Source organism: Carassius carassius, chromosome 5 (assembly GCF_963082965.1).
Source record: "Carassius carassius chromosome 5, fCarCar2.1, whole genome shotgun sequence".
NCBI classification, from domain to species: domain Eukaryota; kingdom Metazoa; phylum Chordata; class Actinopteri; order Cypriniformes; family Cyprinidae; genus Carassius; species Carassius carassius.
Window position 1 is genome coordinate 40,105,188 of NC_081759.1, and position 16,670 is coordinate 40,121,857.

Sequence of the window (16,670 nt, forward strand, 5' to 3'; positions counted from 1 at the left end):
ACTTCTGAGAAGATTCTTACTGTTTTGCATTTAAAAACATTTTTTTCTGACCTCGGTTTGAAATTGCTTGGTCTAGTGGATTTAAAGGAATAGTTTACCTGAAAATGAAAATTGACAGAAAATGTATTCACCCTCAGGCCATCCAAGATATAGATGACGTTGTCTCTCCATTAAAACAGAGTTGGAGAATAGCATTACTATGGGTGCCGTCATAATGAGTCTAAACAGCTGATAAAAACATCACAGCTATCATCAAGTAATGCACACCACTCCAGTCCATCACCTTGCTTGTAAAGTAAATAGTGTCACAAGACATTAATTAATAAATCATGGACTGCTTTTTTTGTTTCGGGTTAAACTATTCCTTTAAAGAAAACTTACAGGGATAGTTTAGCCAAAAAGTCAAAACCATGTCAACATTTGCTCACACTATGTTAAATTAGATTAATTTTTTGGGTTAAACTATAACTTTAAGTGAAAAAAGTGGCACTGTGTTGTGCATTCCATTTGTTCCTTCATTACATGCTGCAGAAGGTTTCTTGTAACAGAAAAAACAACAACAAAAATATAGAATTTAGCAATTGTGTCAAAGTCCCAGCTTTGAAATAAACCAAATGCTTATTGGTGCTGAACACAGTGATGGCAGATATGATCCATCTCATCCTCTGGTTAATCCTCCAAAGCTGATGCAGCTCATTCAGGAGGGATAACTTTGACTGACAGCTACATATTTAATAATTAACCTTATGCCACACCAAATAGACAACCTTAGTTCACTCTGTAAAGATATTCAGAAGCGGGGAGTCGAGGAGAGGACGTTGTGGAGCAATAGGCTCAGATTGAATAGGTTATATGAAGACTTAAAAACATTAGAAGAAATGTGCAGCGGTATGATGGGAGATTAATTTGTGTGAAGTTGTACCAAATGCCCACAAGGGAAATTAAAACTGCGGTAAAGTGGCTCAGAAAGAGCTTATTTGACACTTACAGCCCAAACTAATTGCATTTAGTGTATATCAGTTAAATTTTATCCTGAAGTGACATTTTGTTTTACCAATGCAAGCAGGAACTAAGGCTGGCAGAGGATGATTCACAGGGGTACTTTTTTTGTGAGCAGCCTTTTATAGCCTTTTCCAACTGCTGATTTTTTGCAGTTTTGTAGATGCTGTTTTTTTTAACAGTGTTGAACTTGTAGTGTATGAAGATGCAATGCTTAACAAATAGCTGTAGTAAATTATGTTGTAAATGTTGTATTCTAGTTACATAAACATTGAATTTCTCAAAATTACTGCATGAGATCCATTAATTAACACAAAAAATTGTAACAGTGTTTTAATATTGTTTGATCTCTCTCTCTCTCTCTCTCTCTCTCTCTCTCTGTCTCTGTCTCTCTCTCTCTCTGTCTCTCTCTCTCTCTCTCTCTCTCTCTCTCTATATATATATATATATATATATATATATATATATATATTGAATTTTTCTATTATATGGTTTTTCCATTGAGTCTAGTGACAGCCCTAATAAACATATATACACATTTATTAATTTATTATTATAGTTATTAGCCACACAGTCTTTTCACTGGCAACAATTTTGTGTTGGGAATGGGAAATTACAAAAAGCCTGTGCTAAAAACAAATAGCAAATAAAAAATTCATTTTGAAGCAATACTCGATTCTCTTTGCTAATCAACCAGCCATTCGCAACCTGGCATCCACTTTTTGTTGAGTCTTTTCTTTTTCCTTTGTTTTCATGTATTCTCAGCCTCTGAGGGTATCTGCAGGATTTCAAAATCTTTTTAGACCTTTTGAAATAATAATAAAGGCTTTTCTTGTACCATTTCAAACATTTAAGACTTTTTAAGGTCTTAAACTTGATACAACTAAATATGCCTACTATGGGCCAGTTTTACTAACAGCCTGTGCCAGTGAAAACCATCTTTTGATGTTAAAATTGTACGGTCAGGTTTGACTAAAGATGCACAGTGATGATTTAGCTCTGAAAAGGCGTGGACAGTTATGTTTGGGCCTGACCTTTTTGAATATGAATTTGTAGGAGTTTCCCTTTCAGATGCAAAAGCTATGGGAGGAGAGTATTAAAATGCAAAACGCAACACATTTTACTAACATTGGCATTTGTCAAATTACAGGTATTTGTGCCGTTATTTTAAAACATGTTTTAAACAATTTTGCATTTGAAATGGCTGCAACTGTTGCACAGAAAACAGAGAGTGCATGGTAGAATGGATAGGATTTTTTTCACATGTATTCATTTTATTTGGAATGCCTAAAGAACACATTATTCGAACGTATCGTTTGCCAAGCCATGTTATTTTTAATTTGCTAAAGAAATTAAAGATGACTTGAAACCCTCTAGTATGAGTAACGCAATACCAGCTCCATCTCTATCTTTTCAATGTACTGTGGTTCCCTTTCAGTCGGTCACTCTCGACGCCACGTCGGTGGCCGACGAATATGGGATATTGCTTCGATAGACCAATCTACTTCGAGTGTAAACTAAATGAGCCAATGCACATTGGCATGCAATTATTGTTACTGTCGTGTTGCAAGCAGCCAATTCCCCTGTGCGCCTCAGCACTAAAAGAGCATTTCCTAAAGAGCAAATTTCTCTAAAAGAGCTTCATGGGTGCGTCTTTGTAAAGACGACGGATCGACCTTATAAGGATGCCGTTTCGCCCCCGTGCGTTTCTGGGTGCGGTCGTTACCTGGCAACGGGTGATGGTCACGATCGCTGCCTCAGGTGTCTGGGCGTCGAGCACGCTGAGGTGGCTTTCGTGGATGAGTCATGTTCTCACTGCAGGAATATGACCAACTCGGAGCTGCGAACCAGGCTCCGCTACCTTCAGGGGGGCAGAGTCCCGTTGCCGCGGCCGCGATCTGGGGTTTGTTCTGGTGGCCGACAGACGAGAACCACAGTAGCACGGGTGGTTTGAGGGTCACAGTGGTGGCAAACCCCGCAGGGAACCAACCCTCTGGGGACCACCTCTCCGATCCAGTGGAGCAACCCACGGAGCGCGCTGGGCCCTCTTCAAGGAGCGTACCAGTGGTATCCAGTGGGACTCCCCCCAACCAGATGTGGATCTCAGCATTGGAGGGAGAGCTGTCGAATGACGATTCGGCTGCACTACCGCCCTCTGGGGCGGTGCCAAAGCCTGAGTCGGATCCCGAAGTGGCAGCTATGCTTTCCCAGGCCGCCGAGAGGGTAGGGCTCGAGTGGAATCCCCCACCGCGTCCCGAACCCTCGCGGCTGAATGATTGGTTTCTCGGGGTGGCGCGTGCTGGTTCTCAGCACCCCACCCCAGTGCCTTTCTTTCCGGAAGTGCATGACGAGCTCACCAAGTCGTGGACGGCACCTTTTACTGCCAGAAACCGGCCGGTGGGCTCCTCCTCCCTCACCACCCTCGATGGCGGTGCAACGAAGGGGTATTCAGGAATCCTGTCGGTGGAGCGGGCGGTAGCGATGCAATTGTGTCCTAAGTCCGCCTTCTGGCGTGGAGACCCGGTGCTCCCTTCCCGGGCCTGTAGGCACTCGTCTGGTCTGACCGGCAGTGCCTATGCGGCTTGCGGGGAAGCTGCTTCCGCCTTACACGCTATGGCGTTACTGCAGGTGCACCAGGCTAAGGCACTGAAGGACCTGCAAGAGGGTGGTAATGATCCAGCGCTTCTGGATGAACTCTGAACCACCACTGACCTTGCGCTTCAAGTGACGAAGGTCACCGCGAGTTAGCTGGGTCGTGTGATGTCCACATTAGTGGTCCAGGAGCACCATCTCTGGCTGGGTCTGGCAGACATGAGGGTACACAGAAGGGGAGTGCCGTCTCTAAGCAGAGGATGGCCCACTGGATTGTGGATGCCATAACCCTGGCTTATCAGGCTCAGGATGTGCCCTGCCCGTTCAGGTTGCGAGCTCACTCAACTAGAAGTGTTGCATCCTCCTGGGCGCTGGCTCGTGGCGCCTCGCTGACAGATATTTGTAGAGCTGCGGGCTGGGCAACCCCTAACATGTTCGCTAGGTTATATAGCCTTCGTGTATCCTCCTGTGTTCTCACCTCAAACAGGTAGTGGCACTGAGAGGCCCCGGTTAGTGTCGGCTTGTTTAAACTGCTCCAGAGTGTCCGTACTGTAGACCCTGTTGAGATCCTCCATCACCCTAAGTAGCTGGACGCGGCGGAACGTCCGGCGCCAGGCCTTCATGATGTATCCGGTTGAGACCTAAACGGTACTCGTATGTGTATAGTCCACGGTATAGCCTTAGAGCCCGTGTATCCCCGGCAGACTTCTGCCTTCCCAAGAGGGTTTTTAATTTAATATTTAATAAAAAAAATTCCGTATACTCCTAAACGGATGCTATATGTGTATTTGCCTCCGAGACCTCCTTCCAGAAGGATGGGGCTTCCAGTGGATACACTAATTTGCACTGTGCATGGTATATTACGTTGGTCAGTATGTAAATTAGATGTTGCATGTGTGTTCTTTAATTTGCACGGTTGTTAGTAAATCACCTACAGAAGTTTCCCGTCCCATCTGCACTGTTTTGGAATTGCGCTCTTGCACTAATTTGTCCTGTTTAGTAAAACTGGCCCTAAATTTTTAACTATTTAGTACTGATGAAATTTAACATTTTAATCAAATATATAAATGGTTTTTTTTTTAAATATACAATTACATAGATATAGAAAAAGGAATACTGTACTTTAATAAAATGGGCTTTTCATAAAGTAATTTTTCCCCATGCTTCAAACTAATGGCGCCAAACTATTTAATCAGGACTCAAGACAGACCAGATTCTGCAGAACCTTTTCTAATGATTCATAAGACTTAATGAGATGGATTTCGTGTAGAATCAGATGTAAATCAAAACCGTAACTGAGGTTAAAGCAGCACGTCAGATCTCCAGTGACTTTTGTCCTTGCTTCAAACCTTCCAAAAGGGAGCAATTTTTCATTATGAAGACAGGCGAGCGGGTCTTTTTTTTTTATCTGTGGTCTCTTCACACCCACATGCACACATACCGCATGGATGCTGAAAGGCGAATACAAAACAAACCAGTGAAGGGAGAGAAGGAAGATGACCTTTGGATCATGTTGGCGAATTGTAAAGCTTTTAAATCTTTCTGAGCAGCATCTTTGCTTGAGGTTGTATCGTACATTCACAATTGGTTTGCCCTCTGGTCAATCGAATGCAGCTTTAATGGACTCAAAGGCATGTATTTTGTCATGTTGATATGCATTATGGGAAGCTGCTCGATTACTGAGTATCTGACTCTCTTTGCTTTATGTAGATAGATAGAATTAATTTGCATAACTAACTAGTGACTACCCACATGGATCAGTGCAGCTTTTCTCTTTAATTGGGTTATCGGGGGAATACATTTATTAGTTGCTTTAGAAAATTGAAACACTGAGACGGAAAATATTTTGAGAGCTCATTCCCCTGTCTGTGTGGATCATATTCAAGAAGATCAGCAAACTCTGAAATGTTTCTCATACTTTTTAAGTTAACATCCCAACTGATTGGATATAACCATCTGGGGAAGATAAAGATAGCTGGAACTTAGTCTAATTTGTTTTCAATGGGTCGTGTCATGACAGATTCATTTTTCTGAATCTTTTGAACACAAAAATCATAAAAAAAAAAACATTAAAAATGAAGCTGCAAAAAACGGCTCATTTTGAGCTTGGCTCATCTTGAAAAGAGCATCGATTTGTATTTTTTCATTTATGATTTTTTTTACAAGATTCCTCAGCACACTGTGGATTTTAACCATTTCTGCAGCACCTTTTAGACCTATTTTCTCACAACATAGTAAAGCAGCTTTTCAAGGAGGATGGGGAACTGCAAAACTATATTGGACTCGACTGTAAACTCACAAACCATAAGTAAGAGCAGCCACTCATTTCTCAATGAAAGAAGAGTGTTTACATATTGTAGAGGTCTACAGAATTGTTTTCCTCATTAAAAAAGTTTCACCCCATAGAAATATCAAGATTATAGCAGCAAAGATGTAGTTTTTTTTCTGTGAATGCTTGTGTGTTTTCTTTGCATGCATTATTTTAAAAAGTTAAGTAAAGTTAAATAGAAAAAAGAAATAAAGAATAAAGAAAAAATAAGCAAAAAGTCATACAATGAAGATATTGCTTGACAGCTGACAAAATTAATAATACAGCACAGAAATCTTTCCCTCACTGTACTATCTGAATTTATTTTCTCCTCTGAGCCAAAATTTAATTTTATAATTTCCATTAGGCTTAGCTCAACCAGCGGATCTGGAACAAACTCATTTTTCCTCTCCTGTTCTATGTTTAGTGAAGAGAGAGGACACGAGAGATGCAGCCCTCTGGGAGGCTCTGTTATGGCTCATCTGAGGTTTTTGATACATCCCACAGATCATGCTGTTTCAGTGGACTAGATGCGATGTGTATAAGTGTGTGTGTGTGTGTGTGTGTGTGTGTGTGTGTGTGTGTGTGTGTGCGCTGGTACATCTTCTTGCTGTACTCTACTACCTACCCATCGTTGTGCACGTGGACCTAGAGATCTACGTAGTAATATATATATATATAACATTATTTATTTGCAAAACTGAAAGTAAGCAACCCATTACATCATTACATGGAGATTTGGGCCTTAGCGTGCTTGCATTTCCCTGACAGTTTAAAGCCAAGCCTTGATTTATGAGATCTAACATCCCTGATCCTAAACTTTACATTAACCCTTAAACATCATCGTATTATATATCATCACTTCCCATGCTCTGCGTGAGAAGATTATTTTTCCTGCTACACTCCAAGTACTCCACAGCATGCCACCTTCTTACTAGTGGCTTAGAATTACTGTACATATAGACATGTAATGTAAATAGAAGTGAACACTTAATCAAAGAATATAAACTTTCATTTACCTCAAAGGATTCTCATTAACTCATATTTGAATGCTGATGTGTGTATGCTTTTTAAATATGCCACATTACCGTAAGTACGTGCCATCATCAGATTCCATTTCTTAAGTCAATTTCATCTTCTTCATGTCTTTGCAAAAACTAGTGTGTTACCATGCAACTCAGTCCAAACAGTTTAAAGATCCTCAGCAAACACAGTTAGCGACAGCTGAGGGGAAATTATAATTCATTTAGTAAAGCTCACTGGCAGAAATGCGACCCATGCATCTCATCCTGATTGTGATTCCTGGGAGGGATACTGAATATGTAATTAGAAATCTAAAAATTAATATTATTATTTTTTTTTTAGAATGTCCCCAAAGGGCACAATGGAAAAGTCGATTATCCTTATTCGAGTGGCTCACAGATGCTTTCAGGCTCAAGGGTTCTTTTTCATAGTCCAACAGCCAAAGCTAGACATGTTTTATCCTGCCTATTCTAGTATAAACTCAAGCATCTCATTTAAATGTTGTGTAATGATATGTAGAAATTTTAATTGTAGTTTATTTCTATACTATTATACTATTTATCAATATTTTAATTCATTTTTATTTTAATATTTTCTTAAAAAATTGACATGTTGAGCCATTGGCACGTCTTCATAAAACATCTAAACCTGTGTGTGTGTGTTTGTGTGTGTGTGTGTGTGTGTGTGTGTGTGTGTGTGTGTGTGTGTGTGTGTGTGTGTGTGTGTGTGTGTGTGTGCGCGTGCATGCATGTGTCCATGTGTGTGTGTGTGTGTACTTGTTCATCTAAGTAATATAACAAAAGTTTACTGCTTTTTGGGCGACACTAATTATTTTTTTTCCAGTTCCCACAGTTTTACTGTAATAATTGCAATATGTTGGCAGCAAGTCACTGTGTTAATGTTTATTAGAGGATTCAGTACTGAACCTTAGGCAGCGTTTCTACAGGTAAAACTTAATGAGCATTGATGAGACAGGAAGTCAGATTCATTTTTAGTAGCTTTTTTTAAATCTCAGTATGAATTACTGTGGCACTTTTATCTATCCTCCAGTGTGACAGCATTAAGTCATGGCCTTTTATTGCTATTTTTATCATTGCAATGATCATCAATAGCGTCTGATCATTGAAATATGACTCTGAGAGCACAGGCTGGCAAGAGGGTCCAATTAAATTAGCCAGCGCTTGATCTGAACCGTACATCACATAAAACCGTCTGGTATAATTAACGTGATTAAAAAAATAGATGGCAAAGCTTTGTCTGTTCCCTGTCATAGGAAGAATGGGGACGAGAGTGAGACAGAGAATATAATGCTCAGGGAGCGAGAGAAGAGGAGCAGAGTTTTCTCAGAGTGACTCAGAGGATGAGATGATGTAACTTTTTAAAAACAAATGAAAGTACGTCAGTCTAACACTGGCCAAATATGCTTGATTAAGAGTAAGAGGGAGGAGTGAATGAATTGCACCCACTGATAGCACCATTCATTTGCATGCACTTTTTGCATTGTTTTAGCACCCAGTTCACTAAAGGAATTATGCAAATCGTGTAACAGTAAACGCACCCACAAAATCTGTACTGAGCGAATTTTGCTCACCACATTTGGAAGTCTTGGAGGTCGGATCTGATAGCTACTGCAGACTGCGGTGAAGCCTGATTAAACTAGATTGCAGATGGTTTGTAAACAAGAAATATTACAAACAACAATGATGCAATGATTTAATTAAGTTTTCAGGATTAGTATTTTTCTCCTTAAAAACTGCAGTCAAACACACTGCAATTAATAAAATAAATTAATACTGTAATCCAGCATGGATTAAATTTATGAAAAGTACGGAAGTATAGATATAAAGAGCCATACAATCATTGATACAAATAATAATAATAATTTCAAATAATTTTGAAAAAATATCTAATTTGCAGCTTATAACATAGCTATCCTCAAATAAAAACAATCTTCAAAGCTGTTAATCAAAAAAATGCATGATAAATAAAGATATTGTCTCTCAAAGGAGAGAGTCGAATCAGAGTCATCAGAGTCTGACCTGCCCACAAACACTTCCACTAGTGTTTATGTCATGCTGTGTAATAATAAGAAATGTTTCTTGAGCATCAAATCAGCATATTAGAATGATTTCTGAGGGATCATATGACACTCAAGACTGGAGGAATTCAGCTTTGCCTTCAAAGGAATAAATTACATTTAAATTTGTTTTATTATACTTTGTATTTTTACATTCTTATGTTAGAGTTTCGTTTATTTAGTTATTTTGCATTTAGTTATTTTGTAAAAATGAATGTTGCATCTTAAAAAGAAAAAATATATATAGAAATGTTGGCATTGCAAAAGCATATCATATACTGTATTTTTACAATTAGTGATTTAGCAGACGCTTTTATCCAAAGCGACTTACAAATGAGAACAATAGCAGCAATCAAAATCAACAAAACTCGGTTATTTTAAAGCAGTACACATACTGTAGCCAGGTTTTTTTTTAATTATTATTATCTAAATTAGAAGGCTAGTGTTAGAGGCCTTTTTGCTTTTGTTAATTGTATAATAAATAAAAAGATAACAAATTGATAGGATACAAAAATATAAGAAATGCTAGTGTGTGTGCTAGTGTGCAAGTCTAAAAGGGGATTTTTTTTTAAGAATAGACTTAGAATAGAGTGTGCTAGAGTTAGAGTTATATATATATATATATATAGTGTATAATTCATTGATGCTTGCTAAATTGTTTGATATGACACCCTTGACATCTTGAGTAAAAGTCAAAACTGACTTTGCAACATCTTTTATGACACACTGTACACTGTATCTGAGGGCTTTGGACAGCACTGATTTTGCCCAATAATGATTATGCCCAATAATGATCAGAAAAGTTTGAGTCAGAGTGTGCTCCTTGCAGTTGTTCACCAAGAGTTTTTGACCTTGATGGCTCTCCTCCAGACCGCTTAATTACAGCAGGGAGAAAAAAAAGAGAAAATAAGGTCAGTAATGACCTCCCCTTAGCGTGAGGTAAATGTGTTTCTGTCAGTGCTCTTCAACAATCATCATTTCATCAACAAGGCTCCAGAGTCCGGAGAGAGAATGATTTGTTTTAATAATGTTATGAAAGAAACCTGCTGAAAGATGTGCAGAAACATCTCACTCCCTGCTTGTACGCAAAGAAGATCAACAGTGACAGAGACTATTTTTATAGAGGACATCATACATATATGGAAATAAGGGCCTATGAAATATATTTTGTCTCAATGCATTCAGATTTATTCGGTGATATCCAGACATTCAGAAGAAAGCATAAAAGCACAGGTAATTGCAGGATATGAATGAGGCCACTGAAAAGCATTACAATTACTCTCTTTAAACACTTTGAAAACTCCTTTGACACTCTTTTCACATAGAAATTGCTAATAAATTGTCCAAATAGATACAAAGGAATGGCAAATAACAAAGAATTAAACATGTAAAAGTATTTTCTTGTAAAACATACTTCAAAAATCCTTAATTAATTGTTTTTAAAAAAATTGTACATGCCAAGCTGAATATTAAATATCTGATCATGCTGCTGGCAAGATAAACAATGTATAATGTGTAATTGATTTCCTGTATTAATGTATTTCCTGCTGAAACAGGAAGTTGCAGTGGCTTTTTGTCTATAAAGGCCTATAAAACCTCACTTTACAGATTTTATACAGGCAAAAGCAATGCAATCTCTGAACTTGAAGATATATGGAACAAGTTATCAATATTTTTGTTTCAATCAAAATGATGTGAACGTTTAGTAGTTCATTGGATTTTGAAGTTTTTATCTCACCATTGTTCCTTATCATCATGTAAATAGCTATGATATATAGCGATAGTGTGCAATAGGTTTTGGGTTTTTATTGTCTTTGTAACACTAGCTCTGTGGTGTTTAACACCGTTTCTTTCTCAAAGAGTGGGCAGTCTCTTTACTCAACTCTAATCCAAACACAGAGGGCTGACAAGTTAATTTGTTGTCTTTTGTCTGTTCTGTGACTGAAAGTAGGCTTTTATCGAGCTTGAACAAAGCACACAATGGAGTATTCACTGTAGAGTGAGAGAGCAGGGAAAAGCAGACCTGCAGCATGTGAGGCCATAACAGAACTCTACTGCTCTGAGATTGATTCTGTACACCAAGGTTGCACTATGGATCAGTGGAGCTGAAGTTGAAAGTATTTTCACAGCTAATGAAAGTCGGCGAATGCATAGCTAGTTCCATTAATGTCACGGTTAGTGAAGGACAGAGGACCGCTAGCTCTCAAAGCGAAGGTGTATGCACTTCTGCTTGTTGCTCTCAAGTATAAAGCCACCAAGGATGCACAATGCACTTAAAGATCGTCTTTATTAATTTTACTCGTATTTCCTGTGTCTTGATTCATTCTAGGTGTTCCATGTTTTTCATTATTTCCTTTGTGTGTTTGTGCTTCTGAGTTCTCCTTTTATTAGCTTCTTTTAATGTAAAATATTAATTTGGTGTCCCTGTTTTCAACACCTTCTGGTTTCAAAAAGCAGAGTATTCAGAATTAGACTGAATCCCAGATACTTTATTTATATTAATAGAAGATGTTTGTCACTTGAGAAAACCATTAAAAGGATTGTAAACTACCGTTCAGAAGTTTGGGGTCTGTAATTTTTTTAAATGTTTATGAAAAAAGTTGCTTTTGCTCACCAAGGCTGGATTTGTTTGATCAAATGACATTAAAATGTGAATCACGTGTCATGTGATCCTTCAGAAATCATTCTAATATGATTTTGCATAACATTTAACAACATCATTACTATAAATGTTGAAAAAAAGTTATGCTGCTTGTGTGTGTGTGTGTGTGTGTGTGTGTGTGTGTGTGTGTGTGTGTTTTTGTTTAGTTTAGTTTAGTTTAGTTTAGTTTTTTTTAATAGAAAGTTCCAAAGATTTGCAAATAGAAATGTTTTGTAATAATGCTTTAAAAAAGTATTTACTGTCACTTTTGATCAATGTACTGTAATGCATCCTTGATAAATTGAAGCCTTTTTTAATGTGACGTAATTTATAGTACATATATAACTCTTAAAGCTGTCATAAGAGAGGTAAAACAATTATCATGTAAAACTAAATGATCACTTTTTGGTGCAAGAATCTTCAGTTTAGTCCTAAAATGTACTCCTTGCGAATCTAGTAGTGCTGCTTTCAAGTATGTCATATCCAGTTACACACATTATCTTTTCAAAGCTATCCACCTGTAATGTTAATAGCCGATTATTAATATACATATGTTCATTTGTTAGTCTCTGGCCTTTCAGGTCAGTAGACCTTCTGTATCTGTTCTCCAGCAGTTTCGTTGAACTTTCTGGTGCCCCTGTCATCAGCAGTAGGCTGACTCTGCCTTATTATGGCATAAATACATTCACTGTCTGTTTTTTCATATTTCTATGATGTGGAGGCAGACACACAGAGTCAGCATAATAGTGTGACTGGTGTTGGATCTCAGGGGTAGATGTTTTATATTTGCACTCGTTCTTCCACACATTCATTCATCATCCCGTTTCTCTCATCTCAGCACAAACTAATGGTCCTTAACACTTAATTGCTTTATCAGGCAAGCTCACACACTTTCTATTATGAAGGGGGCAAACCTCAACAGGCGAGTTGAGCCGCCCTAAATAAAAAGCAGTTCATTTTTTGAGCTCTGAGAATATTTAGATGGCAAAACATTTGACTTTGTACTTTTTTTCATACGCTGAAAATTGCAAATAATTTTGTTGTAGTTAAATGCTTACTCTCACTGTCAGGACAGTCAGCATAACAAGAAATTAGCAAAAATAGGCATAAAAAGAGTTCAAATTATACAACCCGAATTCCGGAAAAGTTGGGACGTTTTTTAAATTTTAATAAAATGAAAACTAAAGGAATTTCAAATCACATGAGCCAATATTTTATTCACAATAGAACATAGATAACGTAGCAAATGTTTAAACTTAGAAATTTTACACTTTTATCCACTTAATTAGCTCATTTAAAATTTAATGCCTGCTACAGGTCTCAAAAAAGTTGGCACGGGGGCAACAAATGGCTAAAAAAGCAAGCAGTTTTGAAAAGATTCAGCTGGGAGAACATCTAGTGATTAATTAAGTTAATTGATATCAGGTCTGTAACATGATTAGCTATAAAAGCTTTGTCTTAGAGAAGCAGAGTCTCTCAGAAGTAAAGATGGGCAGAGGCTCTCCAATCTGTGAAAGACTGCGTAAAAAAATTGTGGAAAAATTTTAAAAACAATGTTCCTCAACGTCAAATTGCAAAGGCTTTGCAAATCTCATCATCTACAGTGCATAACATCATCAAAAGATTCAGAGAAACTGGAGAAATCTCTGTGCGTAAGGGACAAGGCCGGAGACCTTTATTGGATGCCCGTGGTCTTCGGGCTCTCAGACGACACTGCATCACTCATCGGCATGATTGTGTCAATGACATTACTAAATGGGCCCAGGAATACTTTCAGAAACCACTGTCGGTAAACACAATCCGCCGTGCCATCAGCAGATGCCAACTAAAGCTCTATCATGCAAAAAGGAAGCCATATGTGAACATGGTCCAGAAGCGCCGTCGTGTCCTGTGGGCCAAGGCTCATTTAAAATGGACTATTTCAAAGTGGAATAGTGTTTTATGGTCAGACGAGTCCAAATTTGACATTCTTGTTGGAAATCACAGACGCCGTGTCCTCCGGGCTAAAGAGGAGGGAGACCTTCCAGCATGTTATCAGCGTTCAGTTCAAAAGCCAGCATCTCTGATGGTATGGGGGTGCATAAGTGCATACGGTATGGGCAGCTTGCATGTTTTGGAAAGCTCTGTGAATGCTGAAATGTATATAAAGGTTTTAGAGCAACATATGCTTCCCTCCAAACAATGTCTATTTCAGGGAAGGCCTTGTTTATTTCAGCAGGACAATGCAAAACCACATACTGCAGCTATAACAACAGCATGGCTTCGTCGTAGAAGAGTCCGGGTGCTAACCTGGCCTGCCTGCAGTCCAGATCTTTCACCTATAGAGAACATTTCTCAGTTTAAACATTTGCTATGTTATCTATGTTCTATTGTGAATAAAATATTGGCTCATGTGATTTGAAAGTCTTTTAGTTTTCATTTTATTAAAATTTAAAAAACGTCCCAACTTTTCCGGAATTCGGGTTGTATTTAACTACCTGTATTATTTAATGATGGACACCTTAGCATTGCTTTTGCACATACTAGAACCTATGGAAGCTTGTTTCCACCACAGGATAAAAAATTAAATAAAAATAATAATGGTAACGGCTATTTTTATATCACAATTCTGACTTTTTTCTCACAATCCTAAGTTTATACCTCGTAACTCTGAGCAGAAAAGTCTGAATTGTGAGAAATAAAGTCGCATTTGTGAGAAAAAAGTCTGCTGAAGAATAAAACATAAAAAAGGTCACAATCATAGACTGTATAAAAACATGGACGTAGTGTCCGTGACGTCACCCGTAGACTCCTGAAGAGGATTTTTGAAGCTCAAAGTGTGCAGAGCGGGCAAAAAAAAAAAGGCGGGAGCTGGTTGCTAAAGCCACGCCCACCTAGCGTGACTGCAATGTCAACAACAGCAATCCACCTGTCACTCAAGTGACCACACCCTTAATTATGCAGAAATTTAAGGCTTAATATAATTTAAACGGATGAGTTATCAAAAAATTCACCCCCCTCAGAGTTGTCATGAAGGGTAAAATTAGCTATACAGAACAAAATCATTTTTTGCACCAGGCTGTAAGCATGGGAGTCTATGGGATTGACTCCCTTTTGCAGCCACACTCAAGTGGCCAGTCGATGAAGTACAGTTTTAGTCACTTCCTTGTTGGGCTTCACGAGAGATAGCGGGAGGTTTGCGCTCAATCACTATCCAGACTTTTTTCTCAGAATAGCAAATGAGCATCTTGATATGAATACAAAAGAAAAGTTTATTGTGCCTTTTAACTCAATATTCAGACCTTTTTTCATAGAATTGTGATATATAAAATCACAATTGTGAGTTATAAAGTCAGAATTGCAAGATATAAAGTCAGAATTGCATGACGTAAAGTCAGAATTGCATGATATAAAGTTGCATTTTGAGGAAGGGAGAAAAAGAATGTTCAAAGAATTACGAGTTTATGTCTCACAATTATGACTTTAAAAAAATGTGTGATATAAACTCACAATTGCGTGTCAAAGTCAGAATTGAGAGAAAAAAATGGAGAATTGTGAGATATAAACTCAAAATTGGCAGATGTAAACTCACAATTGCAAGAAAAATACTCAAAATTGTGAGATGTAAACTCACAATTCTGATTAAAAAAAATCTGAATTGTGCGTTTATATCTCGTGGATCTGACACGCAATTGTGAGTTTATATCAGTTTTGTATCTAACAATTCTGACTTTTCTTCTCATAATTGTATGATACAAACTTGCAATTCAGATTTTTTCTCAAAATTGCATTGCAAGTTTGTATCATACAATTATGAGAAGAAAAGTCAGAATTGTTAGATACAAAACTTGCGAGTTATAAAGTCAGAATTGCATTATATAAACTCGCAATTGTGAGTTAAAGTACAATTTTGAGGAAGGGACAAATACGGTGTTCTCAGAATTTCTAAAGATCACAATTTTGTGAAAAAAAAAAGTCAGAATTGTAAGGTTATATCTCGTGGTTCTGACTTTATTTATCAGAATTGCTAGTTTATATCACGCAATTATGAGAAGAAAAGTCAGAATTGTTAGATACAAAGCCGCAGTTATATATTAAAAAATTTGATCAGCGACGGAAACAGGCTCCATATTTAGCAATTCTGAATTCAGATCTCGCAAATCTTTTTCTAGAACTGTGAGAAAAAAAATCACAATTGTAAATTATTTATTTGTAATTTGCTGTTGTAAATGGGCTTTCATAAGAAGTTGTTGTTCATAAAATGTGTAAAAAAAAAGTTTTTACTGTTTTAGATTTAACTGTTATTTACCGTCTCTGTGTGCAGGTGTGGCAGTGTGGTGGCAGTATGGAGGTTCTCCCGTGTGCACGAGTAGCTCACATCGAACGCACAAAGAAACCGTACAACAACGATATTGACTACTATGCCAAGCGGAACGCGCTGCGGGCAGCAGAAGTTTGGATGGATGAGTTTAAGTCCCACGTCTACATGGCCTGGAATATCCCCATGAATGTGAGTCCAAGTTTTAGCCATCACCAAACCTCATTTGAGTCTACGCAGCCAATAGTTAATGGAAAATGATTACTGTAATCAATTTTGTCCTGATTAATTTACTTGCGTTTCTTCTGTGCGAGGCACAATATACAGAACGAGGCTGTAGATTAAGTTTGGCAACTTGTCAGAGTCAGTTTTAATGTCACCCTCAGCGCACAATTCCCGCAGTCATAGTCTTTACAGAAGATATGCTGCAAATACGTTATGCTTTACATTAGTTAGATTTTTTTTTTATAAAGGGAACTCTTGTATCTTGCCTTATCGAGCATTATTATTAATAAAATGTGCATTTCATTTTAAGAATCTTGGTATGTAAACATGAAGCTTATTTTCTTCCTAAAATGAATCGCAGCGTATTGAAAGGATAATTCATCCAAAGCCAGCACTTAAGTTATTAAAAGGCTTAATTGCACTGAAGTGTTTCCAGAATGGCCTTGGTCAATAAATGGAATGAGATACTTCACCACTTAAAAATAATATCTCCACGCAGTTTTAAAAT

General features: G+C 37.8%; 1 protein-coding gene across 1 annotated transcript in view; it reads left to right on the top strand.

Moving 5' to 3' along the window:
* Nucleotides 1-16,670, top strand: part of LOC132141607 (polypeptide N-acetylgalactosaminyltransferase 9-like) — an 84,461-nt gene that overhangs the window by 58,175 nt on the left and 9,616 nt on the right. Inside the window, exon 7 of the mRNA XM_059551289.1 lies at nucleotides 15,944-16,129. Within this exon, the coding sequence (XP_059407272.1) occupies nucleotides 15,944-16,129 (186 nt within the window). The remainder of the gene's footprint in view (nucleotides 1-15,943; nucleotides 16,130-16,670) is intronic.